This window comes from Bubalus kerabau, chromosome 1 (assembly GCF_029407905.1).
Source record: "Bubalus kerabau isolate K-KA32 ecotype Philippines breed swamp buffalo chromosome 1, PCC_UOA_SB_1v2, whole genome shotgun sequence".
NCBI lineage: Eukaryota > Metazoa > Chordata > Mammalia > Artiodactyla > Bovidae > Bubalus > Bubalus kerabau.
In genome coordinates this window covers 208,115,751-208,137,288 of record NC_073624.1, presented here as the reverse complement: position 1 = coordinate 208,137,288, position 21,538 = coordinate 208,115,751, and the positions used below count along the sequence as shown (strand labels likewise).

The 21,538-nt window shown below is 46.0% G+C and overlaps 1 protein-coding gene across 1 annotated transcript in view; it reads left to right on the top strand.

Moving 5' to 3' along the window:
• Nucleotides 1-21,538, top strand: part of COL23A1 (collagen type XXIII alpha 1 chain) — a 406,818-nt gene that overhangs the window by 340,476 nt on the left and 44,804 nt on the right. Inside the window, exons 4-5 of the mRNA XM_055551748.1 lie at nt 12,457-12,464; nt 14,072-14,098. Of these exons, the coding sequence (XP_055407723.1) occupies nt 12,457-12,464; nt 14,072-14,098 (35 nt within the window). The remainder of the gene's footprint in view (nt 1-12,456; nt 12,465-14,071; nt 14,099-21,538) is intronic.

Sequence of the window (21,538 nt, the reverse complement as noted above, 5' to 3'; positions counted from 1 at the left end):
GAACCCAGGTCTCCTGCACTATAGGCAGATTCTTTACCATCTGAGCTATCAGGGAAGCCCATTGTAAACAGTGCTGCAATGAATATTAGGGTGCTTTCTCTGTATATATGCCCAGAAGTGGGATTGCTGGATCATATGGTAGCTCTAGCTTTTAGTTTTTTAAGGAGCCTCCACACTGTTCTCCATAGTGGCTGTACCAAATTACATCTCCACCAAGCAGTGTGGGAGGGTTCCCTTCTCTCCACACCCTCTCCAGCATTTATTGTTTGTGGATTTTTTTTTTTTTATCATAGCCATTCTGACTGGTCTGAGGTGATACCTCCTTATAGTTTTGATTTTATATTCTTTAATCATTAGCAATATTGAACATATTTTCATGTGCCTTTTGGCCATCTGTATGTCTTTGGAAAAATGTCTGCTTAGGTCTCCTGCCCGTTTTTTGATTGGGTTGTTTATTTTGATGATGTTAAACCTTATGAGCTGTTTGTAAATTTTGGAGACTAATCCCTTTTTGGTCACATCATTTGCAGATATTTTCTCCCAATCTGTGGGTTGTCTTTTCATTTTGTTTATTGTTTCCTTTATTGTGCAAAAGGTTTTGAATTTAAGTAGGTCCCATTTGTTTATTTTTGTTTTTATTTCCATTTTCCTGAGACATAAATTGAAAAAGATGTTGCTGCAATTTATGTCAGAGAGTGTTCTGCCTATGTTTTTTTCCAAACTTAAAATTTTTAGTTTGTATGGGGTATAGCAGATTAACAATGTTGTGGTAGTCTCAGGTGAACAGCAAAGGGACTCAGCCATACATATATATGTATCCATTCTCCCCTAAACCCCACTCCCATCCAGGCTGGCACATAACATCGAGCAGAGTTCCATGTTCTATACAATAAGTCCTTGTTGGTTATCCATTTTGAATGTAACAGTGTGTATATGATCTTCCCAAGGTCCCTAACTATCCCTTCCCCACCCCACTCCCGGCAACCATAAGTTCATTTTCTAAGTCTATGACCCTCTTTCTGTTTTGTAAGTAAGTTCATTTGTATCATTTCTTTTTATATTCCACATATAAGGGATGGCATATGATATTTCTCCTTCCCTGTCTGACTTAATTCACTCAGTATGACAATCTCTAGGTCCATCCATGTTGCTGCGAATGGCCTTATTTCATTCTTTTTAATGACTGAGTAATATTCCATTGTATATATGTACCACATCTTTACCCATTCCTCTGTCAATGGGCATCTAGGTTTCTTCCATGTCTTGGCTGTTGTAAACAGTGCTGCAATGAACATTGGGGTGCATGTACCCTTTCGGATCATGTTTTTTCTCCAAATATATGCCCAGGCGTCGGACTGCAGTGTCATATTGTAGCTCTATTTTTAGTTTTGAAGGAACCTCCATACTGTTCTCCATAGTGGCTATATCAATTTACATTCCCACCATCAGTGTAGGAGGGTTCCCTTCTCGCCACACACTGTCCAGCATTTATTGTTTGTGGATCTTTTGATGATAGCCTTTCTGGCCAGTGTGAGGTGATATCGCATTGTGCTTTTGATTTGCATTTCTCTAATAACTAGAGAAATGCTGAACATCTTTTATGTGCATATTGGCCATCTGTATGTCTTCTTTGGAGAAATGTCTGTTTAGGTCTTCTGCCTATTTTTGATTGGATTGTTTGTTTTGATGATGAGCTGTTTGTAAATTCTGGAGACTAATCCCTTGTCAGTCACATCATTTTCAAATATTTTCTCCCAGCCTGTGTGTTGTCTTTTCATTTTGTTTATTATTTCCTTTGCTGTGCAAAAGCTTTTGAGTTTCAGTTCAGTTCAGTTCAGTCACTCAGTCGTGTCCAACTCTTTGCAACCCCTGAATCGCAGCACACCAGGCCTCCCTGTCCATCACCAACTCCCGGAGTTTACCCAAACTCACGTCCATCGAGTCAGTGATGCCATCCAGCCATCTCATCCTCTGTCATCCCCTTCTCCTCCTGCCCTCAATCTTTCCCAGCATCAGGGTCTTTTCTAATAAGTCAGCTCTTCACATCAGGTGGCCAAAGATTTGGAGTTTCAGCTTCAACATCAGTCCTTCCAATGAACACCCAGGACTGATCTCCTTTAGGATGGACTGGTTGGATCTGCTTTTAGTCCAAGGGACTCTCAAGAGTCTTCTCCAACACCACAGTTCAAAAGCATCAATTCTTCGGCGCTCAGCTTTCTTCACAGTCCAACTCTCACATCCATACATGACCACTGGAAAAACCATAGCCTTGACCAGACGGACCTTTGTTGGCAAAGTAATGTCTCTGCTTTTCAATATGCTATCTAGGTTGGTCATAACTTTCCTTCCAAGCAGTAAGCGTTATTTAATTTCATGGCTGCAATCACCATATGCAGTGATTTTTGGAGCCCAAAAAAATAAAGTCTGACACTGTTTCCCCATCTATTTCCCATGAAATGATGGGACCGGATGCCATGATCTTAGTTTTCTGAATGTTGAGCTTTAAGCCAACTTTCTCACTCTCCTCTTTCACTTTCATCAAGAGGCTTTTTAGTTCCTCTTCATTTTCTGCTATAAGGGTGGTGTCATCTGCATATCTGAGGTTATTGATATTTCTCCCAGCAATCTTGATTCCAGCTTCTGCTTCTTCCAGCCCAGTGTTTCTCTTGATGTACTCTGCATAGAAGTTAAATAAGCAGGGTGACAATATACAGCTTTGACGTACTCCTTTTCCTATTTGGAACCAGTCTGTTGTTCCACGTCCAGTTCTAACTGTTGCTTCCTGACCTGCATACATTTTGAGTTTAAGTAGGTCCTATTTGTTTATTTTTTTTCTTATTTCCATTTTTCTGGGAGATGAATCAAAAAAGATCTTGCTGCGATTAATGTCAGAGAGTGTTCCGCCTATGTTTTCCTCTGAGAGTTTTATAGTCTCTGGCCTGTGTAGTTGGATACAAAAGTATTCTTACAAATAAACTCTAAAAACATCAATAATCTAATAGAAAAATTGCCAAAAGATATGAATAGAGAGTACACAGAAAATACAGCCTTTAAGTATGCAAAGAGCTGTTGAGGTCGTTAATAGTGATGGTCACTCTTGCAGCTCCTCCTCCATCTCCTGAGCTGCACCTTACACCAGGCCACAGGCTCCTATCTCAGGCGCCCAGGCCCTCAGGATGATAATCATAGTCTGAGCTTTATTGAAGGGAGCTTAGAAGTGAGTGTGAGGAAAGGCCACAAAAGCTGGAGGACCAGACAAAAACACAAGTGCTGAATCCAGCCATTTTTAAGTTAAAGTTATTGCTTTGTCTGACTTGGGAGCTACACATGTGTATCCGATGGCATCAAAGAGTCCGTGGTGAAAAGATGTCTCTCCCCACCTCTCCTGTTCTCTCAACTATTCCCCTACTCGGAAGCAACTTGATGACCAAATTCTTCTGACTACATGGAGATGTTCCACATTTATACAAACAAAAGTCTACCAATTTTTTTAGTATAAATGGCTACCTATTAATATAATGTTATATGCCTTTTTTAAAAAATGCAACAATATACCATGTCAGAACATACAGAACTACTTTAGTCTTTTTCAAAGCTGCTTAGTATCCCACTTTCATAAGCATCCCATCATTTCTTTAAGCCATTCCACTTGTGCTGTTTCTAATGTCTTTACTATCTCAACCAGTTCTGCAGTGAGTATTCTTATACACCTATCATCTTATACATATGCTAATATATCTATGGAATTCATTTCTAGGAGGATCATTGTAGCAATTGGTACAAAAATTTTACATCTTAATTAGTATTGCCAACTCACTCTCTGCAGAGAATGTACCAATTTATCCTCCCTACCCATGTGTGAGGTGGCTGTCCTCATTTCCCTTGACATGATAAGCCATCAGATTTTTTCACTTTTTCTCATCTGATATGATGTAGTTTTAACTTTCTTTTATTGAGAATAACAATTTCTTGTTTCACATACTTCAGGGCTATATTTCCTCTGTTCTCTCTATTCATATCTTTTAACCATTTTTCTGTTAGATTATTGATGTTTTTAGAGTTGATTTTTAGGAATACTTTTATATCGAACTATCTAGCCTTTGTGACATGAGTTGGAAATGTTTTCACTCTGGCTTTTGACTTTCTGCCTTGCAGACATTTTTGCTTTTATATGGTTGGATCTGACTTTATGGCATAGCTTCTAAATTATGAACTGTTCTTGGGAAAGCCTGCTCCTCTCCGTGGTTAAAAAGAAATTTCCCCACATTTTCCTTTAGGATTTTTTTTTTTTTTTGAAGCTTGTAAATCTTTGATCCTTTTGGAATTCACCCTGATTCATGCAGCAGTATGAATCCAATTTGACTTAGTCCCAATAACCACTAGCCTGCCCACCACCTTCTATCAATAACAGCTCGCACGCCAACAGTTCGACGGGCTCAGGTGAAGAGGCATGGGCAGCCCACAGCGAGGACAGGGCTTTGAATTTGAGCCTCTGTCTTAAGAACAATGGGAAAGTGAGGAGTGGAGGGACGGGCCATGATCGGACTTGCATCTAGCCTCTGAATGGAGACTGGAGAACATGAGGTCTACATATTTGAGGCTGTCTCTGATCCCAGGCACATCATTTTCACAGCTAGTGGGTTTCAGTTCCTGGGTCTCCAGTCCTCTTTCCAACACCACTTCTAGGTGAACTCCTGGGGATCTTGATAACCTCATAGAAGCCCCTCACACCCTCAGCCACTTAATCCTCACTCGTGACTCACGGCTTCAGTTCCTACTTCACCAGCATAGTTGGGGCAGTTGGAAGAGAACTTCCACAAATCCCACCACAGTCACACACCTGCATGCTCTCCCTCCCTGCCCATTCCACAGATGGACTGTCCAGGCTCCCACCCACAGCTGTGCCAGTGCCAGTCCCTCTTGCCTTCTCAAGGGCATCGTTCCAGGAATCCCCCTTTCTCCAACACATCAGGTCTTCCCCTTCCTGCTGATGACTTCCATTATGCAAACATGCTGCTGCACGTCTCATCCTGGAGAAATACCCTGTCCCGCTGCCTCTCTCTTTCCATGACACTGTCCTCTTCCAGGTGACGTACCATTGTTTATGCTTAGTGTTTCTCAGCTGTCCCCTCACTAGCAGGGATGCTCCTTAGGACAGGGATGCTTGTCACTTTCACTGCTGTATCCCACTTTCCCAGGAGAGTGTCTGGAACGGTGGGCACTCAGTGGACGTCTGTGGGATGAGTGAAGTAGGAGATGGGTGAAGAAGCTATTACAACAGTCAGGAGATGCTGGTAACATGGATGAGGTTGTGGTACTGGGGAGAGACCCAAGTGGATGAGCTCCAGAGCAACAAACAGGGAATGTGCCAAACAGATCGTGTCAAGGAGGACTCCTCATTTTCCTGTTCAGCAGCTGGGAAGGAGGGGATGATGTCCACTGAGTTCAGGAGCTGGAGAGGAGCATGTGTGAGGGCAGAAAATCATGAGCATGACTATGCATTCTAGTTTAAGGAATCATGGGGTTATTCAAGGGGAAATCAAGCAGGCAGCTCAAAAAGGGAGCCTGGACTTTGAGGGATGGTCAGCACTGAAGATATACACTTGGGACACTTGCATCTAGTGTAGCCATGAGTGTGAAAGAGCTTTTTGGGGAAGATGGAGAGAGGCGACTGATGAGCAGAGAACTGAAGAAAAGAAAGCTTGGACTTGAACCTTGAGGAGCCTCAGCATGTGGGGCTGGGAGAGGAGACTGAGTCAGCTGAACAGTCAGGGAGGTGAAAGGACGTGACATCTTGGAAGCCAAAGAAGGAGAGTGCTTCTAGAAGGAGGTAGAAGATAACTTCAAGGAGAAGAAATCCTTGTCAGGATTATTGATTGGAGGAGGTCCTTGGAAATTTGGTGAATGCCATTTTGATGGAGAAGTAGGAATGGAATCCAAATCGGAGGGTTACAAGGTGAATGGAAGGTGAGTGAGAGGAGACCCCTCTTTCACAGTGCATCTGTGAGGGAGAGAGGAGCGGGGGCAGGAACAAAGGAGGCCGTGCAGTGAAGGGTGGTTTCTCATGTTCAGATCTGTGGGGAAGGATGTGCTTGAAAGTCAGGCTTGACAGTGACTGGGGGAGCATGGGGGCAGCAGGGTCCCAGGAAAGAGGAGGTGTGTCAGCTCCTCTGAGTTGTCCACAAAAATAATCAATAAACAGTCTATAAATGGAATAGAAAAGAGTTTTATTTGAGCCAAAGTGAGGACGGTAGCCTGGAAGCCAGCCTCCCAGATAATTCTGAGAAACTGCCTCAGAGAAGTATGGTTTTCAGCCCACTTTTCTGTCATGTTAGAATGAAGACCCTCCATTAAAAGAACAATTGTAATGAGAGCTTATTCGTATGAGTATCATTCAAGCACTGAAAAGCTATTCCGATTTTGAAGGGTGTTTTAAGTTGATTTTTTTTAATATTTACTTATTTTTATTTATTTGATTGCACTGGGGCCTTAGTTGTGGCATATGGGCTCTGCTTCTGCACCCAGGGATTGAACCCAGGCCCTCTGCATTGGGAGCCCAGAGTCTTAGCCACTGTGCTACCAGGGAAGTCCCAAGATGATTTTTTTAAATTGTCATTTTTGTACAAATGTCAACTAAATGTATGCATTGAGGTGTGTTCATATGCCTCGGGTTTTTTTATTTGAAATATTAGTGGTTACTATTCCTGAAGAATGTGTTTATTCTAACCTGATAATAGAGTTGCTGCTGCTGCTGCTGCTAAGTTGCTTCAGTCGTGTCCGACTCTGTGTGACCCCATAGACGGCAGCCCATCAGGCTCCCCTGTCCCTGGGATCCTCCAGGCAAGAACACTGGAGTGGGTTGCCATTTCCTTCTCCAATGCATGAAAGTGAAAAGAGAAAGTGAAGTCGCTCAGTCATGTCCGACTCTTAGCGACCCCATGGACTGCAGCCTACCAGACTCCTCCATCCATGGGATTTTCCAGGCAAGAGTACTGGAGTGGGGTGCCATTGCCTTCTCCGACAGCCCTTATAGTAAAGTGTTATTCTCACTTTATATAGATGGAAAAAATAAGGCTCGGGGTGCTTAAATAACTCATTTGAGGGCACATAGCTAGTCAGTGGGAGAGCTGTGATTTCGAGTCTGACACAAAAACTGGTACTGTTTTTCCTGTTCTTTCTGACATTCACCTCTAAACAATCAAGCCTGCAACTGATTAAAAATACCCTTGCACATCCCAAAACCTCACTGAGTGGCCCTCTCATGACCCTTACACTGTTATTCAGCATCCCTTATGGGGTTTTGTTTTATAATTGTTTTAAAAAATAAGTGCCTTGAGAGCTTTAAAAGAAAGATGCTGAACAGCCACACAAGGTTATTTATTCATTTTGCATTTAAATAACTTCATTTCCCTTAATGAGATCTAATCACTTTTATTTCACTAGCACTTAAAGAAATGATGCTCAGCTTCTTCAATAATAGAGTTAAGTAATGCTAACTGAACTAATTAGTGTTAACTATAATGGTGATTATTTTAGTAATCTTTAAAAAATTTTTGCACATGCATAAGTAAAATACTAAAACACTGTTTATATATTTGTCTATTGCTACATGACAATCTAAAAATGCAAATGCGAATTATTGAATAGAAAGTTGTCTGGAAAAACATAGCAAAATTTTACTGTATTAATAGATCAGAAAAGAAGGGACTGCTGCTCTTTTCTGCCTTTTGAATTTTTAAAGCAACATATAAACAACAGAGGGTGTTTTAAAGATACAGCCATTTTGTGCCTGTCTTCATCATTACCTATTGAATCCCAGGCACGGGGGAGCCTGGTGGGCTGCTGTCTATGGGGTCACACAGAGTCGGACACAACTGAAGTAACTTAGCAGCAGCAGCAGCATTGACATCTTGGAAGTGTTGGGCTATTATATCCAACTCTGTACTCCCAGTGACTCTTACGAATAGTTTTTGAGTGATCCTGAAGAGCCTGTGACTTAGATACTAGTGCGGCAGAGAACCGTACACAGTGAAACAAGAGTATTCACTTATCCACGAAAAGAAGGGAGAAGATGGGATTTGAGGCGAACATGGCTATGGTTTTTCCTGTGGTCACGTATGGATGTGAGAGTTGGACTGTGAAGAAAGCTGAGCGCCAAAGAATTGATGCTTTTGAACTGTGGTGTTGGAGAAGACTCTTGAGAGTGCCTTGGACTGCAAGGAGATCCAACCAGTCCATTCTGAAGAAGACCAGCCCTGGGATTTCTTTGGAAGGAATGATGCTAAAGCTGAAACTCCAGTACTTTGGCCACCTCATGCGAAGAGTTGACTCATTGGAAAAGACTCTGATGCTGGGAGGGATTGGGGGCAGGAGGAGAAGGGGACGACAGAGGATGAGAGGGCTGGATGGCATCACTGACTTGATGAACATGAGTCTGAGTGAAGTCCAGGAGTTGGTGATGGAGAGGGAGGCCTGGCGTGCTGCAATTCATGGGGTCACAAAAAGTCGGACACAACTGAGCGACTGAACTGAACTGAACTGGTGGAGGATATCTGTCACCATCAGGGACATTTCTCTCCCTTTGGAGAAATGTATAAATCTCATCTGTAAACCACAGGGAGATGATATTTCCAAGAAAATATACTTTGGTCTTCTTTGTTTCTAATCTCAACAATTGGTACCACCAGACCTGATGCAGTATTCTTCATTCCAAATGTTCTTCACTCCCACCTCTGGGCCCAGGAGAACCCCCTTGGTGATAATGATCGTGATGACTAATTAGGAAAACTGATGTCATTGCTTCTACCACCATCTTCTGTAAAGCCAAAGACAGTTTTCATAAAGTATGAAGAATCTTCATCACTGTGTTGCAATAGACACTCCCTGTAGATCAGAAACGGAGAAGGCAATGGCACCCCACTCCAGTTCTCTTGCCTGGAAAATCCCATGGACGAAGGAGCCTGGTAGGCTGCAGTCCATGGGGTCGCTAAGAGTCGGACATGACTGAGCGGCTTCACTTTCACTTTTCACTTTCACACATTGGAGAAGGAGATGGCAACCTACTCCAGTGTTCTTCCCTGGAGAACCCCAGGGACGGGGGAGCCTGGTGGACTGCCGTCTATGGGGTCACACAGAGTCAGACACGACTGAAGCGACTTAGCAGCAGCAGCAGTAGATCAGAAAAACTGGCTGAGAAGGCTCAAGTTTGAAAGTGACCCAAAGGGTGATACTGGAGAGAATAGTAACCAGGCAAGTTGACTGTTTTATTGCTGCCATTGGACTATATCTCAGGAGCTTGAATGATGGAGATATTGTTACACTGCTCAGGATGGTGTAACTTCAAGGCTTCATTTCAATGCTCCTATAACTGCATATATTTAAATTTTTAACTTATCACAGGGAAATTTAAAATTAATTCATAAAAAATCTTTTCCAAGATTTCAAAGGATATGGCAATTTGTGAAGTGTAATATTTTACTTATTAAATGGCTTTTTTCCTCCTCTAATTCTGCCACCTCTATCTGTGTTATCTACCATTAATGAAATCTTGTGCACATCCTTTTGGATTTATTGATAAATTAATATGCATGTCATTTTGGGGGTATGTATATTAGCTACAAATTTTCTATGTGGTAAACATGGTTTATATAGATTAAATTTATCTGACTAATTTGTAGAAATAATTCCAATAAATTGAAACTGCTAGAACTAAGGATACCCAAATTTTGTAATTCTGAGTCCACACTCAGAATTTGGACTGAGTTTGAACTTAGAATTATAAATTATATAATTAAATTATAATATATTTTTCCCTACTATATAGATGGGACTTCATCAATCTTGTCCCCCAGTGTTTATATGGGTATGTTTTATGAAACTGCACAAATGTTACATTTTTAATCTTTGGCAATGTGATATTACAAAGAAATTGCTTTTATTCTGTTTTAATTCAGCTCAATAATCTTCATATATGCTTAATCTTTACTACTCACTTTGTTATTTCATTTTCTTCTTTTTTTTTTTTTTCATTTTCCTTGGTATATCAGTGTCTTTGTTACTGGTTTCTAAGAACTCATAACTAGGGATTTTAGCTATTTTCATGCAATGTAAATGAAATACCATATTTAATTTCCATCGGTTTACTATGGTGTTTTGTATTTTGGTTGTATATTCAAATATAATCATGTTGTGTTTTAAAAAAAGAACAAAGAACCTCAAACAAGTCAGGGATACATTCTTTCAAGGTTTAAAAATAAAACAGATCATCAGGTACCTGGTGAGTCAGTATGGCCTTGGCACCTGGGAAGCTGTCTTATCAAAAGAGTACCAGCATTGGCATCCCGGGAAGGGATGCATTTGCTCTTTATTTTTAACATGAACAGTCTTTACTTCTGGTCAATGCATCCTTTTCTTTAATAATTAAAGCAGAAGTACAGTGTATTTTTGATTGGCCATAAATAGGATGTTTTAGTTAGCAGAAAATCCAAGTTAACTCATGTATAAGCCAGAATGACTTCCCCACACCTCAATATGTGGACATGTCTTCTATCAGAGTTAACCAAACATGGAGTAGGCCAGGCACAGGTGAAGGTGCGGGCAGGTGTGTGTGTGTGGCATCAGAAAGGTGATAGTTAGTCCATCTGGTGGCTTTCCTCTTTTTGGTAAAACAGAGAGTGGGGCAGCTGTCTGGAAGTGAGATACCAGCAGTACAGATGTCCACATGGCCAACAACCCACCCCGCCCCTAGTCTAGATTTAGCGTATGCACAGAACGCACCCCCCATCAGGTTACATTCTCAGACATTAGCACCTCGTGCATCAATTTTTGAAGAGAAAGAGCTTTGTCTCATCGCTCTCCTTCCTCTATCCCATCACCTCTTCACTCACCCTCCACCATTAAATCCATGAGCAAGTTCTGTCTGTCCTCACTGGCAAGTCCATCTGACTCACTTTTCTTCGTCTCTTCTGCCAGTCCCCAAGTCCAGGCCACTGTCACCTACAGGGGGACGACTGCAGCACATCCTCAAGCCCACTTTCCCCCCTCGAATCACTCCTCTGTGCAGAAACCTTCAGTGGCCCCCACTGTCCTTCAGATCACGTCCCCCACCCCCAGATGATGACATGGAAACAAGACACTGTGGTCTGGCTGACTTGCCTTCTCCCCAGGTCTTGCCCTCCTGCAGCCTGCTCGGCTTTGCCTGAACCCTAGATGCCCAGTGACTTGGCGTGTTTGGAGCTTTTCCCTCCCTCTTCCTCTGCCAGATAACCATGCCTCACCCTCTGGACCCAGCCTAGTCTCCTGTCCCCAGTCAGCCCAGCCTGGCTCTGGTCTCTCATGATGAGCTGGGAGCTTCTTGTGCTTCCTTCCTGTGCTGTTGTTTTCTCAAGTATCAATCCATCCAAGGAGAATTCTGAGAGTCAGAGATTGTGGCCTCTCTCACCCCTGGTCCCACTACCTGCACCCAACGCTGATCCATGAAAACGTGGGGGTGGCTGACTGCCGAGGGCCGCCTCTGTGTTCTGGCCTCACCCTCCAGACTGAGGTCTGGGGTTGGAGGGGAACAAGCAGAGGAGTCCCTGGTTTGGCAGCACTGTGGCTTTTAGTGGAATATGTGTAGGATCTGAGAATCGGGAGACTTCCTTCAGACATAAATTCCATCCCTAACCAACTATGTAGGTTAGACAAGTCACTTCCTTAGACAAGTCACTTCTTTCACTCTGAGCCTCTGTGTTGTCACCTGCCGATGGGCATGTTTGTCATACCTCAAAGATTACTGAGTAGGTCAAATGCAGTCATGGCTGTGCAATGTGGTGTGTACACTCCAAGGTGAGGAACACCTGCATGTCCTCCACGGGGCAAGTCTCAGCTTGCTGCACCAGCCTTACTGGAGCTGCCACCTGTGCTTCTAGACTGGCCCCCTTCAAATTTCCCTACACACAGCCAGGCTCAGCACCGCTAACCCCAGAGCTGGGCTATGGGCCCCCTCCACCTCCTTACACATCTCCTCATCCACACAAGCACATAGCCAGTGCCTGTTAGGAGTATTCTCCCCTCTGCCCAAAATGTTTTCTTTCTCAAGTATCTCCCTTTCCACAGAAATGAACCAACCCCCATTGAGCTCCAAAATGTATTCTTCAAGAAGGAACGGATCTGATTCCTACCCTGCCTGGCAAAGCCCAACATGGGTGTGCCCCAAGCAGGAAGCAACAGCAGCCTCATGTCATGAATGCACAAACCAAAACTTGCTGGACTGTCATAACCACGCACATGCCCATCCGGTCCCTCCAAGGACAGAGGTGCTCCCTCTGCCCTGACACTTGGCTTTGGGGCTGACGACAGCATCAAAGCCTTGCAAGGAGGGGTGACCAGGAGCTGTGCAGGGAAGGGGCTGGCGGGGGTGAGGGGACCTTCTCTCCCTTTGATACTTACTATGGCTTCTCTGCTTGTGTTTTGCAGGTCCTCCTGTAAGTGTCCTGGATTATGTTCTCTGCTCCTGAAAGATAAGATATTTTGTTTTCTCTCTGTGTAGCACTTCTATGAAAAGAATATTTGATTAGAGAGATGTATTCTTTAAAAAAAAAATTCAATCTCAGCCAGGGGACATGTTCTTTTGGCATTTGTAGATGAATGCAAACACAGGATTCCATGTGCTTGACTTGCCCAGTGAAGCATCCTGTGACCATTATCCTTCCAAGAGAGCTGGCACGCGCCTGACTGCTCCTCATCAAAATCTCTGGCTCAAGTTTTTTGACTTGGTGCACAGAAGCACAAGCACCATGCCTGTATTTCCTAGCCCTTCTGCAGCAGTTGATCTGCGTAAACATTTTCATCTCACGTGCTTTGGCAGAAAGGACTCTGGAGTCAGGCAATTATGTCAAGAATAAGTGGGGCTTAACCACTAGATTCTGGGGTCTGTTTTCCTTCTTTGCCAAAATATTTGACTCTCTGGGTTGGGCAACAGAGACCTTGAGAGTACAGCTGGCCAGTAAGGGTGCTGAGTTGGAGAAGGGTGTGAGGGAGGGGGTGGCTACTGGATCCACAGCAGCCCAGAAATCCCATTCCTTCTCCAAGACCCATGACAAGTCTGCCTTTGATTCATCTTGGCAGTTTTTCAGAGCCTGATAAATCCCGATGAATTCATTCAAGAAACACAATGACGGTCTGCTTGAGCCAAAATTAACCTTCTAAAGGAATTCCTTTCAGATGAGCAGCTTCATTTTTACTTCAGCTTAACCATGATTCATTTCCCAATCCGCACCCTTCAGAATCTGAACGTCCTGGTGCATGTAGCAGCACCCCGTTGAGGAAGAAAGCCGGAATGTGTAGATTTATGGGCCAGGAGCAGTTTCACGCAGTTGAGTCATGTGGAGGCTAGCCTGTGTGAACTCGCCAAAGTGCGGAACGCAGAGGGCTATGGAGCAAATTTGTCTTGTTGTGTGTATGTCTGTGTTTTTTAACCTGGCTGTAAAATGACTAAGTGAATTAAACAAATGCAGAGTTCTCAGGCTGCACATAGCAAAGACTCCATGGGATTCTGGAAGGTGGCTCCATAGCTACCATGGCAACCTGAAGTGGAGGCCGATGTGTTGTCCAGTGTCTGGGCAGCCACTACTTCAAGCACATGGGGTCAGAGAAGCATCCAGTAGCTGTCAACGTGTCCCCATACCTCTGACTTCCAAGGGCTGTCTTCCTTGGGTCACCCCATTCCCAGGAGCAACAGACAGGAAACCCGTGAGGCCCATGAAGGAGCGTTGTCCGTGGTAGCTAGGAATGCCACCCCCTAGAACTCCACAAGGTCCTTGCCATGTGCCTCAGCTGACATGAGGAAGACACTGTGGTGTGTGCCCTGGTGACCCCTCCAGCCAGGTCAATGAGGTGGGGATGAGGTGCTCCATCCCCCAGACCCGGTTCAGCCTTGCATTCCCCCTTGAAGGAGTCTGTCAGCAGCCTCTGCTGCAAACCCTGCAGACACAGGGGCGGGGGGGATCTGGGACCCTGATTGAGTTCTAAGTGTTGCCATATGGTTTTTCTACCAAAGGTCTAATTATTAACGACATATTAATTACCACAGGGGCAATCGGGACGAGATGGCTACCCGGTAATTTGCCATTTATTTTTTTCTCTCTCTTTGCCCTTTACTCTCTAGCCAATCTTCTTCCTCTGTGCCTTTATTTAACTGTCTGCACTCCTCTCCTCCCGCTCCTGCACCTCTGCTCCTCAGTGGCCACAGTCTCTCTGTGGATGGATTAGCGTTAGTTCTGTGGAGATGCAAAATGTGCGGGTCTGCAAGGCCATCCTGGCAGGAACCGTCTGCCCCTCCAGCAGCCCTGCAGACAAATCAAATAGCTTTCAAGAGTCTCATGGGCATGCTGAGACCACCCAACACTGCTCTTCCCAGCCAGTGTGTCAGCCCTGAGCCCAGGGTCCAGTCCTTGACCGTGGAGTGAGTGCTCCCCCACGGGCTTGGATGTCGTCCTCTTCCCAGGGAACAGGAGACTCCCTGTCCCAGCCCCCCGTGTCCTGTCACCACTCCAGAACCGGAGACTGGGTGGTTCCTGTTTGGCCTCTTTGGTGTCATTACTTCTCAGATCTTCTACAGTTAAACCTAAAAGCTAGCTTATACCTGGAATGGACGTCCCCAGCCTGGGCTGAGTGAGCGCCACAGCGGAAGCACGGTGACACGAGGTTGTGCCGCTGTCGGGTCCTGCCCGTGACAGCAGCATCCAGAAGTCCTAATAAAGAAAGAGCAGGGGGCGAGCCTGGTGAAGGAGAGTACAACAGGACCATCCTGTCAGGAGACACATTTGTCCTGTGCCTCAGGCCAGGAGGATGCAGGGAGGGTAAACGTCGATAAATTCAGGGGCCTCTCTAGCGGCCAGCTCTGTCCACACTCAGGATGGGTTGGCAGGGGAAGGCAGGGGCAAAAGGTGGGTCCCCCAGTCTTGCAGGAGTTGCCTTCCAAGGAGGCTGTGGAAGGCACTCCAGCCTCAAGCATCAGGGAGACCTGAGCATGGGTTCCAACACTGCTATCTCGTATATGGATGACCTTGGGGAAGGCTCTGGCCCTCTGTGAGCTTCAGTTTCCTGCTCTGTGACCCGGGGTGATTCAAAACCTCCCTTACAGCATTGGAGCTGGGATTAATTAAGGCAGAGGAGGTGATAGCTGCACAAAATGTGTCACAAACCTAGCCTACAAGACTTGGTGAAAATTTAGGGGGGATTTCCCTCATGTCTGGAGTGGTCCATTCTGAGTCCGGAGTGGAGTTTGGAACCTCCTGGCTGGCCAGGGCAGCTCCCCCAGCAGCAAGCAGCCTGGACCCTCAGATTAGAAACACCCAGCCCTGCATGGGTTAAGAATGAAATGTGAAGCCAGCCATGATCCGCCTTCATCCCGCAGGAGCACACGGCGGGTCAGGGCGCCACCACCTCCCCAGCAACTTTTCCTGATGCGGAAGGAAGGAGTCAGGCCTCTCATTCCCAGACATGGCAGCCAGGCTCTTGGGGAACTAGAAGCTTTTGCTAGAATATTTCACCTTCATGTCTTGGGCGCACTCCCTTCACTAGCCCAGGAGCTCTGGACAGTTCCGACAGAACCACTCCTGGCATTACCTTATTGCCTTTTACACTCCAGGGTTACTTTTTTTTTGGCTCTGCTGGGTCTTCTTTGCTTCGCGGGCTTTTCTCTAGTTGTAAAGAGTGGGGGCTACTCTTTGTTGAAGTGTGTGGGCTTCTCATTGCGGTGACCTCTCTTGTTGAGGGGCACAGGCTCTAGGGCACGCGGGTTTCAGTAGCTGCTGCACATGGGCTCAATCGTTGCGGTTCCTGGAGTCTAGAGCACAGACTCAGTAATGTGGTGCATGGGCTTAACTGCTCCGAGGCATGTGGGATCTTCCCGGACCAGGGATCGAACCCGTGTCTCCTACATTGGCAGGCAGATTCTTTACCACTGAGCTACCAGGGAAGCCCCAGGGGAGTGAGTAGTGGCTTTTCCCCTATTACTGTCTCCTCTGAGCGCATGATAGCCAGAGGTTCTTTCTCCCTGGCTGTGAGCATCAGAGAGGCTGCTGGCTGACTGTGGGAGTCATTTAGCCCGGGTAAGGGGCAGGGAGCTCTACACCAGCTGCCAGAGGGTCCAGTCTACCTCCCACAGAGCCTCAACTCCCTCTGCCACCATCCCTGCCCTTCCTCCCAGGATGGAGCAGGCTGTGGGGGTGGTCAGCAGGCTCTGTGGGTGACGGGCCAGAGTCCCCCTGCAGAGTTCGGCAGCTGGGAATTGAATCCCAGGAAATTAAGCCTGGGGTTTGGGGCTTCCCTGGTAGCTCAGCTGGTAAAGAATCTGCCTGCAATGGAGGAGACCTGGGTTTGATCCCTGGGTTGGGAAGATCCCCCGGAGGAAGGCATGGTAACCCACTCCAGTATTCTTGCCTGGAGAATCCCCATGAACAGGAGTCTGGCAGGCTACTGTCCATGGGGTCCCAGAGTTGGACATGACTGAGCAACTAAGCATATAGTGTGCGAGGTTTTTGGTGCTAAGCCCAGGTCAGAGATAGGGTCTGTGAATTTGAGATGGGGAGGCCAAAGAAGAGGTGTGTTCACCTGGTATGAAGTTGGGAGCTTTCTGGAAAGGAAGCAGGTTAGAGCCCAGCAAGCCCTCCCCACTCCCTGTTTGCAGGCAGCGCTGGCAGCCTGTGCCCTTGTGCCCTTGGCCCCTTAGGCTTCTTGTTTCTGGGTAGCCCCGAGCAGACTGGGCTGGGTGAGAAGCTGGTATCACATCAACAGTTACCCCAGGGCTTGTTGCTCCTTTTCCTGCTGTCACCCATCCCCAGTTTGCATGCAGCTCCTCCCTTCTGACTTCCCACGTGGCTCTAGTGATAAAGAACCCACCTGCCAATACAAGAGACATGAGAGATGCGGGTTGGATCCCTGGGTCAGGAAGATCCCCTGGAGAAGGAAATGGCAACCCACTCCAGTATTCTTGCCTGAAGAATCCCATGGACAGAGGAGCCTGGCAGGCTGCAGTCCATGGGGTCACAAAGAGTCGGACAAGCTGAAGTGACTTAGCATGCATGCACTGTTCCACACAGATCTGGGCATCTTCCCTAGGTGGGCTTGCCTTGCTTGCTTCTGAGTTCAAGGTGTTCATGCCTCCAGTGCCGGGAGCCAGTCAGCTCACCTAGCTGTGTGCTTCTGAGCACCCTTGTTCCAGGCCTCAGAGGCTGTCCCTATAATGGGCCCCCAGGGTGAAGGTGACACCCTGCCTGGCTTCCACTAGTAGGAGGGAAGCAGACCCATGTGGGCGGGGGGAGGTTGGAAGGGAATTCTGCAGGCTCGGGGGTCTATGTGTTTTAGGCTGAAATTTGGACCTCTCAGCTGATGGAGGCCCTGGCTCCCAGCCTGGGCTCTGCTTACAGATGGTTCCATGTGGTCACCCAGGGGTAAGGTGACCTCTGTAGCGTGAGGGGCCTGGCCGCCCGAGAGGCACCTCATGTGCTGAGTATTCACAGGCTTTTAATCTGTCTGACCCAAGTCCTATCCTGGCTCAGGTGGGCGAACTGGGGTACTTGGAACCTGGGGAAATCACATTGACAGAGCTAAAGGTTTAAATGGGAGAATACACCCAGAGCCCAAGTGTAGGATGTCAGGTTGCAGCCCCTCAATAATACCTCTATCTTCCTCACCTCACACAACCTTGATGGAAAGAAAGACAGGCTTAGGAAATTTATCCACCCACACACGTTGGCAGCATTTAGAAAGGAAAATGGATTTGAGAGCAGTCCGTTTTCTTTCTTTTTTTTTTTTTTTTTGCAGTGAGGTTTACTGAAAGGAAACAGAAAAGGCTTCTGACATAGACATCAGAAGAGAGTGAAGGAGATTACCCCCGTCGTTAACTTGAGAAGAGCTTTATATACCTTCTAGCAGGCTACCAACAATAGGTTAAATAAGCATTTCAAAGTTGTAAAAGTTTTACCAAAACCCTGAGAATTGTCAGTGTTAGAAAAAGTTTTAGGGGCTTTTTTCTGCAATTTAGTAAACTTCAAGACCAGCCTCAGGGAGGTTTTTCTTTTCCTTTGTGCTAAAAACATGTCACTTCCTAAAGGGAAGTAAGAGCAAGAAAAGAGTTCGGCAGGGTGGCTGTGGTGAAGACTGCGCCAGCTGTGTGTTCCGGGTTAGTCCAGGGCCCCTCCCCACCCTGTGAGCAGAGCAGCTGAAACTAAGTGCATATGTGGGCCCAGCAGGGCAGCAGAGGGACAGGGGCAGAGAAGCTGAGTATGTACCTGGGGCAGGCTGTGGACGGAAAAGGGCCTGTGGTCACCTTGTCCACAGTCTCCCTATACAGAGGCCAGCCTGTCCTTTTCTACTGCAAGCGTTCATGAATAGCTCTCTGCTGATGACGAAAGAAGCATGTTTTTTATAAAAACCTTCCCAAAATAGAGAAAAGCACAAAAAGAAAAAAACAATTATCCGTAATCCTACCACCCACAGATAAGTCCTCTCAATATTTTGGTGTTTGTTCTTCCCATACTTTTTGTATACACGTTTATTTTTATTTTTATTATTATAAAAATGAGATTACAGTGGACATACTTTTTTGTGACCTATTTTTTTTTCACTTAATATAGAATGAGACTTACCTACATTATTAAGAAATTTTTATAGAAAGTAATAGCTGCATAGCATTTTGCCATATATGTAATTGATTTAACCAATCTCCAAGTCATGTTATTTATGTTGACAATCTTTCACTCTTGTAGTCAACACGATGGGAATAAATCTAAGCTTATTTCCATAATTATCTCCTTAGAATAAACGTCTAGAAGTTGACTTGCTGGCCCAAAGGGTTTGCACATGTTTAAGGCTTTTGATGTGTACTGTCAAATTGCCCTCCCGAAGGCTGTGTTAATTTACACTCCCACCAACAGCACATGAATGCTACTTGTTTCCCAAAGCCTTGGTCAATCAAGGGTATTATACTTTTAAATCTATGCTAATATTATAGGTAAAAATTTATGGATGTCAGTGTAAGTATGTATCTTGTTTTAATTTCGGGTATATTTTCATTAGAAGCAATCTCAGATGATATTAGTTTTGATAAAATTCATGTAATCCTGGCAATGGCACCCCACTCCAGTACTCCTGCCTGGAGAGTCCCATGGACAGAGGAGCCTGCTGGGCTGCAGTCCATGGGGTCACGAAGAGTCGGACACGACTGAGCGACTTCACTTTCACTTTTCACTTTCATGCATTGGAGAAGGAAATGGCAACCCACTCCAGTGTTCTTGCCTGGAGAATTCCAGGGACGGGGGAGCCTGGTGGGCTGCCGTCTATGGGGTCGCACAGAGTCGGACACGACTGAAGCGACTTAGCAGCAGCAGCAGCAGCATGTAATCCTAACTGCCATCTGGTGGTAGAACTTGGAATTGCAGGGATAGAATTTCAAGAGATCACCAGGCGTTTAAGAATTTTCAAGTTTCAGTTGATACAGGGACAGCAGACATCATGAAATGAGCAGCACAGGGGGAATTTTAAACTCAGAACATTGTCAGTCCAAGGTGGGACCTGCAGAGGAGCCCTTGATACAACACTCTTACATTTAGGGGTAGTAATCAGCATTCATGTTGATAAAGTGAGATCTCATAAATAGCAGAATTGGCTCTGCTCAACAAATCCAAGAGGTGTGTTGTGTATGAGGGTAGCACAAAGAGAATCAGACCCAGTTGCAGTCTTTGGGGAACTATGAGGGAGGGGTAGCCAACAGCCAACTTACCATGGGATAGAAAGGAAGGGCGGAGAAGGCAATGGCACCCCACTCCAGTACTCTTGCCTGCAAAATCCCATGGGCGGAGGAGCCTGGTAGGCTGCAGTCCATGAGGTCGCTAAGAGTTGGACACAACTGAGCGACTTCACTTTCACTTTTTACTTTCATGCATTGGAGAAGGAAATGGCAACCCACTCCAGTGCTCTTGCCTGGAGAATCCCAGAGACAGGGGAGCCTGGTGGGCTGCCGTCTATGGGGTCGCACAGAGTCGGACACGACTGAAGCGACTTAGCAGCAGCAGCAGCAGAGAGGAAGGGACAACTGGGGTCGCTGTGGCCTTCCTGGAGGTTTCTTATCACACTCTCCTTTTTCCTCTCCAAACTGTGGCTTCTGTCTAGGACAAAAAGACTTGTCCCTCACGCAAGGCTCAGCATTGTCTACACCTTGACTTTGGCATAGAAAACTTCTCACCATCTCCTATTTACAACATCAAAATCCTCACATTTCCTCTTTTTTTTGGCATTTGGACTTTTTGACTCTTAACACTGAGCTTTAATGACTTTTGGGTTTGTTTTACACCTTCAGAACACAATTTAAATAGTTATTGAAAATGTGTATTTAGTAAATTTTCCAGAGCTTAAGATTTATGTATTTGAATGTATGAGGAAAGTGATAAGCTGTGAGACCAGAGGCACATAGAAATGATGAAGCCCATTGAGGGCCAGTGGTGCAGAGTCCCTGGAACAGGGGAGCGTGACCACATCAGAAACACCATTGGCCATCGTCTCTATGCCAGACAGTTTCCTGGGTCTTTGGACTAGCGCCAAACAGGAGTGACAAGGCCCCTCCCTACAGTGATGAGGAGAGAAACAAAGAAAAGAAACCAACAAAACAGTAAAATCCTAGACAGAATAAAGCAGGGAACATGATGAGAGGGCTGACTGGGTGGTTTAAATAATCAGAAAGCTCTTGGGGAAGATGACATTTGAACTGAAACTCATTTGATGAAAAGATGTCACAATTTGGGGAGGCGGTGGGAAATACTCCTGGCAGAGGAAAAAGTGCACAGGTCATGAGACTGGACCAAGTGTCGTGTGTCCAGAGTATGTGTGAGGCCAGTACGGCTGGAGTGAGTGAGCAAGTGCCAGGAAATGGTAGAAGGGGGAGTTGGAAAGGTCTCCAGGGCTGCATGGAGTAGAATCTTGTAGGTCACAGTGAGAGGCTGACCCAGGCAGGAGGCCAAGAAAACTCAGCTCTGTGTTTACTGAAACCACCTGCCCACAGGGGCAGACTGCCTTGACAAGAGCTGGGGGACTCTCTCCTTCCAGTGCTTAGTCACTCAGTCATGACCAGCTGTTTGTGGCCCTTTGGACTACAGCCTACCAGGCTCCTCTGTCCATAGGATTTTTCAGCAAGAATACTGGAGGGGGTTGCCATTTCCTCTTCCAGGGGGATCTTCCCAACCCAGGGATGGAACCTGCATCTCCTGGGTCTTCTGCATTGGGAGGTGTGTTCTTTACCTGCTGAGCTATAGGACTGTCCACTCCCATCCCCCGCCCAGAGGCTTTTCCAACATGCCAGGGACTATAAGGACTGTAAGTGCATGGACTGAGTGTTTGCTGGAGACATGCTGGCCCGTGTTCACACCCTGAGAGATTGATGGTCTTGACCTTGCTGCACAGAGGAGGAAGCTGGGCTCAGTCCATGATAGGACTTGGCTGAGACACCAGGCCCACCCCCAAGGCAAAGCCTGAATTAGCACAAAGCCTGCAGACTCTCCAT